This window comes from Scleropages formosus, chromosome 23 (genome assembly GCF_900964775.1).
Source record: "Scleropages formosus chromosome 23, fSclFor1.1, whole genome shotgun sequence".
Lineage (NCBI taxonomy): Eukaryota > Metazoa > Chordata > Actinopteri > Osteoglossiformes > Osteoglossidae > Scleropages > Scleropages formosus.
In genome coordinates this window covers 7702729-7719941 of record NC_041828.1, presented here as the reverse complement: position 1 = coordinate 7719941, position 17213 = coordinate 7702729, and the positions used below count along the sequence as shown (strand labels likewise).

The 17213-nt window shown below is 40.2% G+C and overlaps 1 protein-coding gene and 1 long non-coding RNA gene across 2 annotated transcripts in view; one reads left to right on the top strand and one right to left on the bottom strand.

Annotated features, from left to right (window-relative positions):
• Positions 1-6653: 6653 nt before the first annotated feature.
• On the bottom strand, positions 6654-7459 carry LOC108933373 (uncharacterized). The gene is made up of 3 exons (XR_001966057.1): positions 7376-7459; positions 7052-7117; positions 6654-6721 (listed from the first exon to the last, which is right to left on the bottom strand). It is a non-coding gene; the product is annotated as an uncharacterized LOC108933373 (long non-coding RNA).
• A 779-nt stretch (positions 7460-8238) lies between these two features.
• The window catches only part of kcnh8 (potassium voltage-gated channel, subfamily H (eag-related), member 8), a 36873-nt gene continuing 27898 nt past the window's right edge, over positions 8239-17213 (top strand). Inside the window, exon 1 of the mRNA XM_018750504.2 lies at positions 8239-8553. Coding sequence (XP_018606020.1) covers positions 8478-8553 — 76 coding nt within the window. The 5' untranslated portion in view covers positions 8239-8477. The remainder of the gene's footprint in view (positions 8554-17213) is intronic.

Below are 17213 nucleotides of genomic sequence, written 5' to 3'. Positions count from 1 at the left end.
CCACCCATCCAGTGCAGGATTGTGGTAGTCCAGAGCCTATCCCAGAAGCACAGGGCGTGAGGCATCGTGCACCCTGTACAGGACACCAGTCACAATAGGGAATTCACACACACACACACACACACACACACACACACACAAACACTATGTGTCACTTAAATTCACCAGTTCACCTGAAAAGTATCTTTGAATTGTAGGAGGAAACTGGAGCACCTATAATAAACCCACACAAACATGGGGACAGCATGTAAACTCCACACAGACTGAGATGGTTTAGAACCCATAATTGAACCAACAACTGAGGAGCTGTGAGGCACGAGAGCTACCGGCTGTGCTGCTCCATTATAATCCTGTACTTCACTGTAATACACCTGTGCGAAGATCACAGGGACTTTACAGAGTTTTCCTGTACACCTTGTTTGAGTTTCACTTAAGGTAGGATCACATTCACTTCAAACTAAATTTACTGTGTTTTAAGAGCAGAACGGAAAACCACACTGTGATACAACAAAGGCTTGAAATAATTATTTTTAGTTTTCATTTTCAATTGTGTTTTCCCTGGAAAATGTACTAATGATTAATAGTATACAGTATTTTATGATAAACCCCAGGGCAACAAACCCTGGGTCTCAGCCACGTAGTAGTAAAACTGCCTTATCGTTTTATTTACTAATACATTAATTATGTAAAGGCTCCTAGAGTCTGGCAATATGATGTAGTATATATAACGCTGAGGTTTTGGTAATATTAAATGTTTTATTTGCATTATTATACAGTACCTATCTTCCTCTCCAGTCCCTGTTTGAAAAGGGGAGACTTCAGGCCGACATCAACCTGGACATGTTGTGGATAACAGCGCCCCCTGTGGCTGGATGTGGAAATGTGGGAAATTTCTGAGATTTCTCAAGAGTTAATTCATTGCAAGAAGTGTGTATGAATTCTACAAATGTAAATAATTTGGGCTGTGCAGTTTACACTGTATATTTGCATGCATTGTATTAATCTACATATAATTTTGACATTTTAGGAAAGTGAGTTCATCAGATGAGATGAATTATTAGAGGCTGCTGTAATGAACCGAGGGACACGATGGCACAGCAGGTAATACCGGTAACTCACAGCTCCTAATTCTAATTTTGTTTGAAATTATTGTATTATCATTTTTCCTCGCCTAGCTTCAGTTTTCTGTTTCTAATACCAGACACTCAAAGTTTATCTGCTGCAACTTTTTAAATAAAAGAACATCGTAAAAAACGATTCCAAATGCAATCGGTATGAAATCGGGTGTAAACGCGTTTAAATGTGACAGAGATGATTACTATAATAATGGTGTTCAAGTGCTGAGGTATATGGATGTGTTTATTTACCTGTCAGTCCGCGCGCAGGTAGGGAGGGGAGCGCGAGCGCAGGTGTGCCTGTACCTGCTTGCGCTTTGATGAGCATCGGGAATAAACCCAGAAAATTCGCGTTCGCCGTGAACGCATCGCGGATCTGACCTGAAATCAGTCCCAAAACAGCATGAATCTCACAGCATCTCGGTCCGCTGATCACACAATTGCCCGCGGAAGAGCGAGTGGAAGAGCGCGCACCTGCGTGGAGCGGCGCCGTGGGCGTGTCCGGCACCGCTGTGTTCGAACGCGGCGCAATTTGTGGAAGATGGAATGAAAAAAGGACATATCCCCAAAAGTCATTCATCCATTTTATTTGCTTAGACAAAAAATATTTCCTCCCACTTATTAAAACTAATTTCTACAAATGCAAATGTGCACATTCGTTTTGGAAAGAAATTACACTAACCCTGAAATTGAATGCTTTCTTATTCTAAACTGAATTTTTATACATTAAAAATATATTAAATACTAATGTGTATACTTTAGGAACGTATCTTTAAGTGTTTTAGTTGTGCTTTAAGGAAATACTATACATCTTAAAGATTTGAAAGAAAACTACCCTTGGCAATGCTTAACTTGAAAGTCATCTTCAGCTTTATCATGCAAAATATTCAGTAATATCCAGGAATATTCGGTTTTGATGGGTATTGTGAACACTAGCCTGTGAAATTAATTTGAAATTAATGTTAAATCATTCAGTTATGGTTTTCTGTCCTTTTTTACAAATATACGGAAGGTACCCGCATTATGTTCAGGTTGAAAAGACTCCAGATTTACTGTGAATAAACCTAGATTTCTGCTGCATGTCCTGGGAGCTGTGTTATTGTTAACACATATATTTGAGAGATGTTGTTTCATGCATTAAACAGCGTTAAACTCTTTGCTGTTCTGTTTCATTCCAGATCAATTTAAGCACCTTCTTAGGCATTAAAATAAAAACATACATACAAAATACACCATCTCACTCTGTTTTACTGGATTTTGTATTCATTCATGAGTTTGACTGAGCCTATCCCAACATTCCAGGTATGTATTATCATTAAAATGTATAATTTCCACAAATCTTTTTATTGCATCTGTGACCTTCACCAGGCAAAGCGGAAGGAAACTTACTGACTGACTTTTTATCTTATTAAGATTTTATGCATAATTTATTAAAATAGAATGAATATAGTTGGACAAATTTAAACTGATACATTTAAAGAATAAACATCATTACTTTTCATTTTAATCAGATTGCTGCTATTTTTCTTTTGAAGGCCAATTCATATATTTTTTTCTCTCATGTTCATGATTAAATTGTTTGTCATTTTATTCTCACTCTGTTGTCAGGCATTGCTGCCTTATGCTTCATCTTGGAAAATAAACATATTGTCAGACCAAGGTTCATCATTCATTTCGGAGCATTAACATAATGTCCCAAGTCATTTTAAAGACATCTCCATGAATTGTTTCTTTTCCATATTTTCATACTTATCAATTCAGACATCTTTGACAGATTCTGATTAAATGTAAACCAATTTAATTGATCATACATTCTGCCAAAAAAATGACATGCTGTGGAACATGATTTCTGGTACAATTTCAGTGCCATTACCTTTGATCCTTTGTTGTGCTTTCGCTATGTCACTAGGGGGAGCTGTTGTTACCAATAACACAGCTCCCAGGGCATGCAGCAGAAATCTATAAAATATCAAAACAGAAGTATAAACAAGGATAACTCTCATTGAAAATGATGAACACGAGTAAGATCCTTAACTTAGCTGACAGTCCCAGCCAAATGAATCAATTCCCAACAAGGAATATTGTGCAACATAAATATTTTAATATAATACCTGTCTGACTTTTTTCTGATATTTTTAATCGGTTTTGGGTCTCCCTAATGTTGCACTGGTAGATTGCTGGGTGTCTCACGGAAAAGGTCTAAGTGTGAATCTCTGCTGTGCCTCACAAACCATCTTTGATGAAGAGGCCCTGGAACCCAAACAGGTCCTTGTTCCCCTGGGTGGTGAGATACTGTATCCGGGTTTCTGTGTGATCACAGGTTACAACAACACTTACAGTCTGTTGCAGGCCAGCAGTAGGGTGTGGAACTGGATGAGTAGTGCTCTGCAGCTTGTAGATTAATAAGACATCTGGTGGTTCACAGTGAGGGAATCAGAGACGATTTTTGCCTGTTTTTACCCCTCCCAGGTTGGCGTGGATGTCAACATAAGATGTGGAAGAGCAGTTAGACGGTATTATCAAACTGGGTAAAGAATCGATCTGAAGAAAAGGAAGGTATTAATGTCTTTTCATGCTACATGTGCATCTGAAGCAATGTTCTTCCATCCATGTGTTATTGATAACTGCTCGTCTAAGCCAGGGTCAAGATGGTCCTAAGCCGAGCCTGGAAGCATAGGGCATCAAGCAGGACACACTGAGGATGGGACGGTACTCCATCACTGGGCAGTTACACACACACACACACACACACACACACAATGGGCCATTTAGATAAAGTACACTGACCACTGTGTAGCCCATCTAAAGCAACATGCATGCCCTAAAATGAAACATTTTTAAACATATACACCGCAGTGTAAATGTATTAATATGTTGCATAGCTGGCACAATATTTTAAATGAGTAAATGGTCTGAAGTGAAAATCTGCAGTTTCCCCCAGTATTTCTGTCATTGTTTCAATAATATCTTCTTAAATGGACAGTTTGTCTGTCCTCAGTCAAGAAGGTTTTAGACATAGACACACCTGGAGCCTGTCACTGAACACTCCTACATTGTCTTTGCTAAGAGTATCTTTCCCTCACTTTCTTAATAGGGGGCAGTAGAGATCCACAGCACAGGCATAATGCTCAAAGAAGGAGGACTGTGTGAGGTAACCCAAACCACTGTAACATGCTGTAAAAGAAACATATTCAGCGTGATGTTCAAGCACAAGGGTGCCATGTGCGTCCGCTGTGCCGAAACCAGAAATAGCTTTCAAGGTTAAGAAAAAAGAGCATAGAAGATAGTGCAGATGGCCACTCCAAATCTAACCGTGGAGTTTAAGCCCTTTACCTCACTTCTCTGCTACCACTTCCCTTACCCTGCATCTACTAGATATGAATTCACTACTTAGACAAAAGCAACTGTCCATCCATTTCACAAAATCCGGCAGAGGATCCCAGAACAGTGGCATGGTGAAGAATTACATGTGTGTGCAGTTGCACTCTTTCATCTGTAATGGCTGGAAAGGTGCCCTGCTGCAAGTGCCTCTGGGTAATGACAGGAGAGAAATGGGCAGGCACCTACTTATGCATTAAGACCGAGTCAAACCGACTGCATCACCTGCCCGTTAGGTGAAGACTCAGGTCCTGCCCTGCCAGTCCTTGTATGCCACACTCTCGTTGTCATTTCTCTGTGGACCTAGGGAGCAGCCATCCCTGGCAGGAATCACCAGCGCCAGATGTGCAGTGCTGACTTTGCCTCGGGTCAGAAATGGTGCTGAGACCAGACAAGTCAATGTGTCTGGGGCTGCCCTTTTCCGTGACCTGACTTTTAATTTGCATTATGAGCTTATGCACTCGTTAGGGCCAGATAATGCCCAGAACCTCGGGGCCCGGTGTCTGGCTGCAGGCTCCAGAGCCACAGGGAGTCCCTGCTCTCCATGCAGCTGACAGCAGGTAACACAACACCGTCCACTGCGAGGATTGCATTCAGAGCCATTCATCCGGTCTGCCCGTTGCCAGGGGTCTTGTGGGCTTCATTTTGCTCTTATACTTTAATGCGTTTGGAAAACTTAATTAGTCCTGGAATTCAATTTGCTGTTCCACAAGACAGAGCTCATGACTCTGAGTTTGCAGGCTGTAACAGATACCTTGTTATCTCTGCTAATCAACTGGCTGCCACTTGCCCAAATGCAGTGTAGCAGTGCAGCAGAAAATGAATTTTTCTTTACAAACGCTGTGTCTTTTTTGTTTTGCTATGGCTGTGGGTATCCTCAAAACTGCTTAATCATTTAAGGAATTTTTTGTTGAAAAATTTTGTGGACATGGCAAAATTTAGGTGAATGTCTCCCTGAAGAAATTGCCATGTATGAAGGAAAGTTAAATATTTAGCAGTTAAGAAGTAGATTCCATGTTCTGGCCCAGTAAGAATGTAAGTCAAAGGTGGTCACTGCTGCTTTTGTTGGAACTTATCTCACCTTTCATTTACATTATTAAAGTAATTGTTTTGAGGGTACTGTAAGTCTTCTCTGCCAGTGACTAGTGTCCTATCCAGGGTATATCCTGCCTTACCCCTACATTTTCTGGTTAGTGATGATGAATGGATGGATCGCTGGATGTAAGTCGTCCCACTTGGAGTGAAGTGAAAATCAGCAGCTAATTGAAAGCCTGTTCTAAAACTTGCTGGGCAGCAGCTGTCAAAGGCCATGGCTACACACCTGTAATCCATGTAAATCCAAGGTGCAATTTAGCCTTTGGGTGGGGAAATGATTTTCCCCCTGGATTTGCTGTTGGGATTGGGACACTCACATATTGTAAGCTGGATGAGATGTTAAGTAAAGGACTCCTAGCATGTTATTTTATTATTTTTGAGCAAAATTCCAAACTAGAAACCTGCTGACATAAAATCTGTGACAATTTATATGATATATGCACATTTCAACTTCAACATGTGTCTTGTGTGTCATAACTGTAATGATAAAGAGCTGCTGTTTCTTCTGACCCAAAACTCTCACTCACTCACTTTCTGAACTGCTTGTCCCATATGGGGTCATGGGGAACCAGAGCCTAACCTGGCAACTCAGGGCATAAGAGGGAGGGGACACACCCAGGATGGGACATCAGTCCATTGCAAGGCACCCCAAGTGGGACTCGAACCCCAGACCCACTGGAGAGCAGGACCCGGTCCAACCCACTGTGCCACTGCGCCACCACACCCCCCTACCCAAAACTCTCATGGCACTAAATGTATATGTGTCGGGTGGTTGACTCAGGAGTTAGGTGAGCTTGAGCGACTGTCCTGAATGGGAAGCCAGTCCCTCACAGGGTATCAATTCAGGTCAATTTAATTTATTTTTACAGAGTGCTGTTCTCACACAGTGACACAGAGCACTGAACAAAGAATCAAAAGACATAACAATAACATAAATAAAAGGTTAGCTATACACAAACTTTGAACTACAATGATCTTAACAGTTTTATATTTTGGGTTGGGTTAACTCAATGTCAGGCACAATGTTTACCTTGAAATGAACTAATAACCCAACAATGACAATACCTTGCAGCTGAAGGACTCAGGTTTGAATCCCTGTTCCTGTTGTAATCCTCTTGATCAAGATTCTGACCCTTAAATAAAAACAGCAGAATTGTATAAATGGGTAAATAACAGTGAATAGCTTGCTGTATGAAGTCATCTAGGAAAAAATAGATCAGCTAAATGAATACATGTAATTATGAGTGACCTCTTTATTAATGTGTTTCATAAGAGTTTGAGGTATCACACGACCTACAACCATCTTGTGTGCCATGTGTAAGGCATGGAAAACTGGGATGAAAAATGTGCCAAGGGCATTTATACAGTCAACAGAGTCGGGCAGGATTTCTTAGGATCCATGGCAAAATCAAGCTCATTAAAAACACATTCAGTTGCTCTGCACCCCAGCGGGCACATTGTACCTGTGTTAATTGAAAATTCCATTTCTCTGAAGTGTCCTTGATGTGTATGATGTCCCAGTCATCCGGCTAATCAACAAAATATTAATTATCAATGATCCTAATGCACTTTTAAAACTGGAACAATTTCATGAGATTGTAAATACTGATACATGAGCACAGGGAATGTAAAAGAAGCTTGCATTAATTTGTGAGCACTGAACAGCTCACTAAAAGCATTAAAACGCATGAAACATTCATGAATATAAAATATGACTTGCTGGTTTACTGTGTATGTACAAGAAACTGATAAAACTTCAATGTTCCTTTAATAAGACATGACCTTACCCTGCAATGGACTGGCACCCCCTCTTTAGCCTTGCGCTCAGTGATTGTGGGATAGGCCCTGGACCTCCGTGACCCTGACTAGGAGAAGCAGTTAATGCACACGAATGGATGGATGGAAGAACTGATCTTTTGACAAAACAAAAATGTCTACCCCTCAGCTCTAATTCAGTAAAGCAGAAGTATCACTTTTCTCTTTGGAAAAGCCTTTGATAATAGCAAATTTTAACATAATTTTCTAAAGATGTCTTTAATACAACCACACACAATTAGCAGACCAAAAACGGAATATATATGTATGTGTTTTTTTATATATATAATATATATACATATATATATAATAAATTATGAACAATATGAAAGACGTTATTTATCCTGCTACCTTAATCTTGTGAAATTTCAATTGATTACAACGCTCAAGTGACTTCGTGAAAGGCACTACAGTTCAGATACAGAAAATGTTTGCCGCGGCCACGGTTTCAGCCAATTCACGGATAATTTAATTTTACAGGTGTACAACCAAAGTAGCTTAGATTTTCCCCAGTAATTATAACAGTGTTATGTATAATTTTCAGTAATTAAACGACAGTCGCTGGACTTAAACTACTATCACATCACAAAAATCCTCTCGTTTACAGAAAAATGAAACCCTGTAAACGCAAATATTTATTACGAAATATCTATAAATGTTTATATATAAGCATCTAGAATTTTTATGCGTTCCTTTTAGTTAAATTGATTGTAAACTGCTTCAGCCTTCAGGGGTCCCACGGAACGCTTCTTTGGACGAATAATGAACACAATAATGGTACTTCCCGCTGTGTCTCACGTGCCTCTGACCGTTACCTGACTTACACCTGCTAGCGCCGTCTGCCCGGAGTTTCCCGCCCATTCTGCCAGCCTATCAGGGAACGGAAGGCGCATCGAACACGCGCGTCCCTCACTTTCCGCCGTCTCGAGACAGCGGCGGGCTCGGACGACGGTTCGTGACTCGCGCTGTCCGACAAAGGGGGTGTCTGCGCGCAAGCCTCTGCGCGAGCCGTTGCCCAACCTGCGCGAGCCTTCAACTTTGATGGGGGGGGACTTGGACGGCGCGTGAGAGAAAATGCCGGTTATGAAAGGATTACTGGCCCCTCAGAACACCTTTCTGGACACCATTGCTACCCGCTTCGACGGCACGCGTAAGTTTTTAAAAAAAATTATTACAAATGCTTCATTTTATTTAGAGTTTATGTGTGAGCTGCGTGTGCGATTCTCAGTCAGCACCACGACGGCTTAACTGAGCTGCAGGAAAAAAAAACTCAGTTTTACTTTAGAAGTAAAAAGTCAGTGTTGACAGAAAAAGAAGACTGTCGCGACCTGTTTTATAAAACTAGCCGTCTGTGAGGTGACAAATGTCAAGCGTCGCACGTATTTAAGCCAGCAGTGTGAGCGTGTCAGCCGTGGCCGTGGTGAGGGCTTCCTTTGCGCCTGTGGTGAAGTTTCGCGGGTTCCTTTGTGTGTGTGTGCGTGTGCGCGCGCGCGCGCGCTCCCGCGCGACTCGCTGTCAGCACCATGGACAGAGACCGGCCTCAGAAAGTGCTGGAGAGAGGTCTGTGCCCAAATCAGTGAGTGTCCCGCGCTCCTCAAACATTACACCGCTCCCTTTAAAATCCAGCAGAAATGAATGTACATCATTTTTAGACATTTACGTTTTGACATATGCAGCTGCCTGTGTTTTTTATATGTGTTTGTTGTATGTTTTCTGCAAATGAACTACAGAGAGACCAAAACACTGTCGTGATTACAGCTGTTTTCCTGCAGTCTGGGACATTGAGATGGCAGTTAAAATCTCACTCATGATGTCGTGCCCTTGATCAAGGTACTCACACTGAATTGATACAGTACAAATACCCTGCCAGTGGCGTAAATCACTGTAAGTTGATTAACATAGCCACATTGGGCTAAAGTGTCAGCTAAATGAAGGCTATTATTATTATCAGTAATAATAATAATAAGAAGAAGAAGAAGAAGAGGAAGAAGAACAAGTATGTGTTAAAGTCCAATTTCCAAGTCAGAACATTTATTACAGTGTATCAAAGTAGATCATCAAGGGACAAGAAACTGTTAATCTCTTATTAGGAGCGCATCTGAAATGTAATTTAGGGGAAAAAACATCGCACCCATTTGTAAATGCTCAGTCAAACCATCTGTAATTCTTCACTGTGTCTCCTGCTGTTCTGACAAGAACAGTCACATCAGAATTAATTGGCTGCAGGTATCATCGCTGCAGGTGTGTCTTTCATATGGACGGCGAACAAGCAATGTGCTCTTAGACTTACTCAGGTGCTCGTCTTAAAGATATCAGTACTTTATAGTGAAATAAGGGTAGTAGAATGCCGCCTGATTGATTCATGAGTGTGAATGTTGCATTTTTTCATAATGTGGTCTGTTGCAGCGATTGTACACTGTATGTTGTTAATTTTTTCCTGTCTCTTCTTCTTCAAGAAAAACATAATGCAAAAGCATAATGTTATTGTCCCTGTCCTTCAAGGGCTTCAAATCCTGAGCTTAATATTTTAAGATTACTCACTAAATTGATTACTTACTACTCTCAGAAATGCACATGACCATCTTTCATTTGAAAAAAGATTCCCTCACTAGTAATGGTTCAGATAATCTTTGTACTGTAAAATGATTTAATATATTTTCTGTTGCTCACATATTTATTTAGGGCATATATTTGACCAATAGGTTGGTCTAGCCTAAACCCTGTGTGTGAATATTTAACCAGTGGTTACACAACACACTAATGATCATACTTATTGATCATATCCCAAGAAAAAGGTATGGTCAAAGACAACAAAAAGTAAGTAGTCTGTGTTTTTTACTGCTAATACTGTGCTTGTGAGGGGCAGGGACAGGAGGTAGGTTTTGGACCCAAGTGCGGGTGCTTTTATTTCCGTGCCAAAACACAGGAACAAACAGAGACTGAGGTCAGGGACAGGCGAGGGTCTTCCAAGGCACAAACATAAATTTCATGGATGAAGCAATACTCAGTAAATAGATGAACAAGCCAAGGTCAAAAGCCAGGAGAATCAGGAGCTATAAACAGGGTACTGGGAACCAGAATACTGACTGCACAAGCCAAGTAGGTCAGCATTGTAGATTCCACAACCCTGTGCTGTAGTGGCACTGCCTTTATACCTGGCCGTGCTGATTAGCAACAGGTGCGGTCGCTTGGCTTGTGGACGTGGGCGTAACAGTGCTGCTGTGTTCAAGTGTAGTTTGTTAAAAGATGTTATTGTCACACCCCAGGAACAGAGTGACGACACCTGCGGCTCATTGACAAGACCAGGTATAAAGGGAGCCCCGTAACCACATAGGGGTGCGAATCTTGCAAATGCCTCCTTGTGTGGATGTGCAGTTTCAGTGGTTTCTCCTTGACCTTAGTTCCTTGCTTTGTTCTCTGATTCCTGGCTCTTTACCCTTACGTGCTCTCTTGACTCCTGAGTTTAGCTTCACCTTCCTATGGATGTCTGTGCCTTCAAGACCTTCGCCTGTCCCTGACCATCGCTCTTTGTCTAACCAAATAAACTCTTTTGAAAATAAAAGCCGACCTGCAATTGGGTCCATTCGCTTACCTCCTGTCTCTAGTCCGCCTGCTTGACAGTTATCCTCTGGTTATGTACTTTTAACTGTAGTTATGGAAATGTACTAACACTACTTTTGTTATGCTGCATGTTTAAGGAAACTTTAGGGTCAACTTAAATGGGGTTTGAACCAAAAATCTCAAAATTGCAGGTCTTTCCTCTGATACAGCTCCACATGTTGCCTTTGGGGGAAGTACAAGCTATAATCAGATCTCTAAAAGTGCAGCTCAGAAAAAATAGAAATTTAAAACTTGGCTTCAGTGAAAAGTTACCTATGAAACTGAAAAATGTCTAGTAATATTGGATTTAACAAAAGGTTTGCTTTCTAAATTGCCTTCAAACCATTATAACACTTGTAAAGTAAGTTTATATAAATAAATTATAAAGTATGTGCCTTAAAAAAAATACCATTTACAAACAGTAAGCTATTTAATTGCTCTTTGCAAGACCTTTATTGTTTAAGTTCTTCAAGTATTACCAGTTAATATAATGAGGACAGCAGATTTCATAGGTCTTTGAAGAGTAGGCAATATCAGGATAAGTCTGTATTACTTACTGCTCTGTCTGTCCTTTGCTGAGCAGGACATTTTTGTAGAAAAATCTAATGCCATTTAGCTTCTTTTTGAGAAGACTTGTAATATGTTGGTAATGATTTGAAGAAAAAAAAAACAGCAACTGTCAAGCTGATTCTGGTCCCGAAAGCAGGTTGCTCTGAATTGTTCTGAATGCTGTGCTGATTAGATATCAACATTTGTTCATCTTTGGAGCAGCTGACATGAGTAATCATGGGAGGAGGGCTCACTGGTGGAGTTTCCAGCAGGACAACCTACATGGAGGCACTTGGGATGTGGTAGGGGATTATGATGTGGTAGTCAAGCTGGTAGATGATAATAAACCAATGGGATGCTAATTGAGATGGAGAGCAGGTGAAAAAGATAAATCAGCATGACAAAAGATCAATAGGTAAACTGTTTTTCCACAAAAATGTGTCTCAATCTGTAGATCACAGCCAAGGCAGATATTTGTTGTTTGTCACTTGCCAATTTATATGCAGTCTTTAGCTTAAATGTACACAATTTTATATTTTATACTTCTTGTATTTTACTGTTTAGAAATGCCAAAGTGATATTCCACTGTTGCTAAGGGAAGGTAAAAAACTGTAGATAATAATATCTTTTACATAGACATCACTTCTTCTGGTTTAAGCAGTAGACATGGTTTAACTGCTTGACCTTTTCCATGCTGACAGTTTCTCTCAGAACAGCTGGAAACAGGAGGCTTACTGTGACATTCTACAGTGTGCTCAGTATTATTTACCCCCAAAACAGCTGCCTTTTTTTAAAAAATGTCCCTCCTTCATTTTCTTCTCTCACTTCTATTTTCTCATTATAATTTTTGGTGCCTATAACTTTCTCACTCTGCCTCTTCATGCATGTAATTCTTCATCATTTCTCTTCCTGACCAATTAGTGGACAAATAAGCCTATATTAAAACCAGATGTCAATGCTATTGATAGCAGTCGTGATCAGTGGACCTGTGATGGTAGTATGCACTTTAGACATACAAAAATAAGATCTTTAGCCTACCCAGAAAAAGGATAAATGGCCACCAGCATCAGCTAATGAAACACTGAACCTGGACAAATATCCATTATTCATACCACCAGGATGCTTATTGAAATTACATGTAAAAGAGGAGTTCTGTGACCAGGGGTGAACCTATTCCTTTCACAGCTGTTTACTTGGCAAGTCCTGGAAAGTGCTGTTTAATATGTATCTCTCAGGATGATCACATGTCTTGGCCTGCCATTACACCTGGCTGCGCATGTTGGGTTTCCAGGATAGCCTGCAGAGCTGCTGCAAGTTAAACTAATTTATTGGTCTCCCTTGGAAATGAGGGCTCTGGTTGTGAACATAAAGCTGGAGAAAACGCCACAGTAATTTCAGGGCTAGACATGACCCCTGAGCTCTACGAATTCAGACAGAGTTCATTCCAATCCACCTACCAACTATACATGTCCTTTCCCCAGGTAATGCATCAGCATGTTTGCTGCGAAAGGTTTTTTCCATGGTGTCACTGACTGGGTCTTACCAGTGCACCATGAAGAAGGTACCGCCTCTTCTCTTGCTCAGAAGATATGTCTGGGAGAAGTGGCACAAGGCCCCCTTTTGCTCCTCCCAGGTCAAACTTTGCAACATAATTGAAGTATTATTGAAGTAAATGGAACGTGACATACCTGCGTTAAGATGATGGATTTCTTCGTTACATGAGGAAATATCAGAAAGGCTTGCTAGGCTGCCACTGTTGCCTCTGCTTCTTCTGGTTGGTCTGGTCACAGGACTGGACAGGTGATATAAATAACAATGCAATCTGGGGAAAAATTTACAAAATATTTGGTTTTTAATTGTGGTAATATCTCAGTCATGCCCATGTAAGAAAACAAATACATTGGGAAAAGAATGGAGCAAAACGTAGACCGTTGTAAAATTGTCTGCATAATTCATTAAAAGCTAATTTGACTCTGGGGTGATTGAAATTAATGTGGAAGTCATAGATTTAGTGTTGTATTTTTAATAAAAAGATGAATGAAAGAAAAAATTAAAACAGTCACAGGAAGCTTGTAGGAGGATATTGCCAGGCCAGAACAATGCACACAGGAGTGATAACGCTTAACAACATCATTTTCTTATAAACAATAATTTTTCTTTTATTATACAGTTTTATAGAAGTTGGGGGGGGGGGGTAGCAATTGTGCAGTGCATGTTTAGTACATTAATGTCAACGGCATACAGAGTACTGCAGAAGCCGTCCGGGGCTTTGATGACTATTGTTCGTTGAGCTCATTTATCTGTGTGTGATGTCTGTCGTCGGTGGCATATGGCAAGTAATTACCGTGACGTGGGGACACTGTTTCTGAAAGAGACATTGGCGCCATAGAGGCTGTGTGTGTGTTTGTGTGTGACTGGCAAGTGTAATGTGATCAGTTGCTGAAAAGCTACAGCTTTAATTAAGCTTTTAAAGATTCACACTAAGAAGCTGACTAATAGAATTTAACAGTAAACATATGCTTCAACCTAATTGAAGTCCCAGGCAGAATTAAGAAAATCTGTAATACCGTGGTGGTAAAAGAAACTTAAAACTCACTCAATATTTATAATTTTTGTGCACGTTCATAAACAGAAATTCTTTAAAAATCATTTTAATGTATTCAGTTATTTATTTGCTTAGCAGGCATCTTTTCTAAATGCACATACAGAAGTTCATGAGTTGTACTTCCACCAGCTGCAGCCTTCTGCTATGTATTAATATTTTCTGTAGCAGCTCTCTGATAGTTTTTGAATTAAATGAATAATGATATCATATGTAAAAGAAAATATGTAATAGCATACATATGAACAAGAAGTACAATGGCGGTAATTACCTTTTAATCAGATACCAAAACACCAAGCAATATTTTTAAACATAAATTTAAAATGTTAAACATTTTTACAGTCAACGCTGAAACACTGAAATTCAGAGCGTCTCAGTACTTTTTGTTTTGTTTCTATATATATACTTTTCAAGTTTTTAAAATAAATGAGGTCAGTTCTTTTAGTCTCTGTGTGATACTCCAATGACTAAGCCTATCTTAGAAGGGAAGTAACCCATTAAATGTGAAGTCCAAATTCAGTACTGACTGCTCCCAGCTGTGCTAACAAGTTATAATACAACATGAGGAGGAGGAGGACAACTAGTCACACTTAGCATCCTTCAGTCAGTACTCATTTATAGCATGTGACCTGTAACCAGATTAAATTTAGGTGCTCCTTTGTTAGGGTGGTTCTGTTCTAGTGGTAGTCAACACTACTACTACACATTTGGCCCATTCACTTCCATTCTTTCTCTGTAGCTATAACAGTGTAGTTTAATTGTTTTATTCATGGTTTTATTAAATGTATTAACCTTTTCATTTGTCACAGTCAAGAACAACAGTTAAGATGTTTGCATCAAATGTGATTTTCATGAATTGTTCAGACCGTGCACTTTTTAGAAAATATGATTTCAAAGAAAAATTTGACTCAGAATTTAGCCAAGGGACATTCTCTTACCCAAATGCCAAGTTTGGTGAGTGTGCTACAAATTATAATTATGCTGAAGAGTCCAAAATTTACAAAATCTGATTTTATACAGGAGTAAGTTTTACAATGGACCAGGAGCCATATCCATGAACAACAACACTGAAAAATTGATACCAACAGTGACAGAATAAAATTTAAATAAAATCAGACCTCAGCCTCTAGATTTTCTATCTAGGACAACAGATTGTAAAATTTTAGTTGTTTTTCTAATTTTGTGTCTGTAAATAAAGGAAGGGTAAGTACATTTGTCAGACTACTGAAGAAGCTACTTGACCTCTTTCTAAAATTTGCATGCCACACTACCTACAGCAGCCATTCCTTGTCATCATTTTAGATCCTTTTACTGTTAGTGAACTAAAATACAAATTCCACATGTCTTGGGTCCACTATAAGCATTTAAGGCCTGTGAAATGATTCTGTGTATGATATAGAATGACACATGGCATGACAAGTCTGCTCCATGACTGCTGACTGCAGCCTGTATATCTTTTGGCACCTGCCAAAGGGGAATATTCTGGAAGCATCTTGCTCCTTGCTGTAAACCGGGATCCCCTAGTGTAGTACACTGCCTGAGGGCTGGACTCCACTCCACAGCATGTTTGACAGCTCCTCTCAGGAGAAGGTGATGATCTACAGGACACCAGCTTTCCACAGCGGAACAATAGGCCCACACTAACTACACATATTGTGTTTACAGCCCTGGTTCTGCAATGGAGAAAGGGTATGGAAAAAGGTTATAGAGCTAAGATTTGGCTGTTTTTTTAATACCTCAACACAATATCTCGTAGTGCAGTTCCAAAGCAATCAGACTATTAGCAGGGAACTTCTTTCAGTAACAGTACAGCCCCATGACCAGGACACCACTGCACTGTGTCTTCACTTGTCAGTGATTGCAGGTTCAATGCTTCACATCATGTAATAACATCACATACTCTGCCACCATAATAGAATAATTCCCCAGGATCCTTTAAAAGGCTCCAGGAGTTGCCTGCACTGTCTTCTCCTATTTGGCAGTCCTGTCATTGTTACATATGGGTTTCCTGGGGGTCTCACCCATCTTTTATCCCCAGGAACCTGCCAATGCTATCTGTATGAAATGTGAGAATGACCAGTGGTCTTGCTGATGATGGCCATTTAGAAGCCTTATCTAGAACACAGACTTGTACAGGAACCAGGGGCACTAAAACTAGTTGCTTACAGCAATGGAGATTCTGTCCATGTGCACGTGTCTATCTATAGGAGGGCTTCTACATGACTGACTAAAATCCCAGCTTATATAGCACTAACAAAGCCGGTAGTGGTGTTTCTGAAACTGTTAAGGAGAGCCAAGGAAGTATCCAGATGGTGAATGCTAGAGCAATGAGCAGCTGAACAGTGTCTTGGTGGAGGGCACAAATCCCAACAGCAAGTGTCCAGGAACAATTAGGCAAAGCACTATAGTTTTGGCACATGTGAACATTTTGAAATTTGGGTGGTCGTTAATTGGTGTATTTTGGCATCTGTTCTAATACTAAATGCCTGGATCTGGTTCCCTATAGCTTTTCAAGATACACGCAAACATGTGCCGGTACACATACACGTATACACTTACACAATCATACATACACACAAATTAGGATCATAACCATTAAAAATTGACCAGATCCTATTAGGAGCTGCTGACTTATTATTAAATAAGTTCTACATTACGGTAAAAGACCCAATTCTGACTTTTGCATAAATTTCTAAATTTGAGGTGATAACTTCATCTGTAATAGAACAAAATCATGTGAGATGATCTAAATTTTGAGAACATAGTGTTCAAAGGCCCACCAAAGGAGCACATGAGTGTAGTCAGCCTACTAAGTCTCTGAGTGGCATCAGTACCAGAGGCTTTTGTTCTCTTCAGGAGTAAATTGGGACAAGTCTTGCTACCTGGCCACAGGAAGGCTGATTCAAATTTCTCTTAGTTCACCCTAGACAAGTGCAGAGCTGGGCTGGAGGGGAACGTATTTCACGCATGACAGGTATTCTAGAAGAAATAAAGGAATTAAAGAAAGAGTGCCTCATGCAACAGGAGACGGGGCAAAATTTACATCTGAAGACTGTACA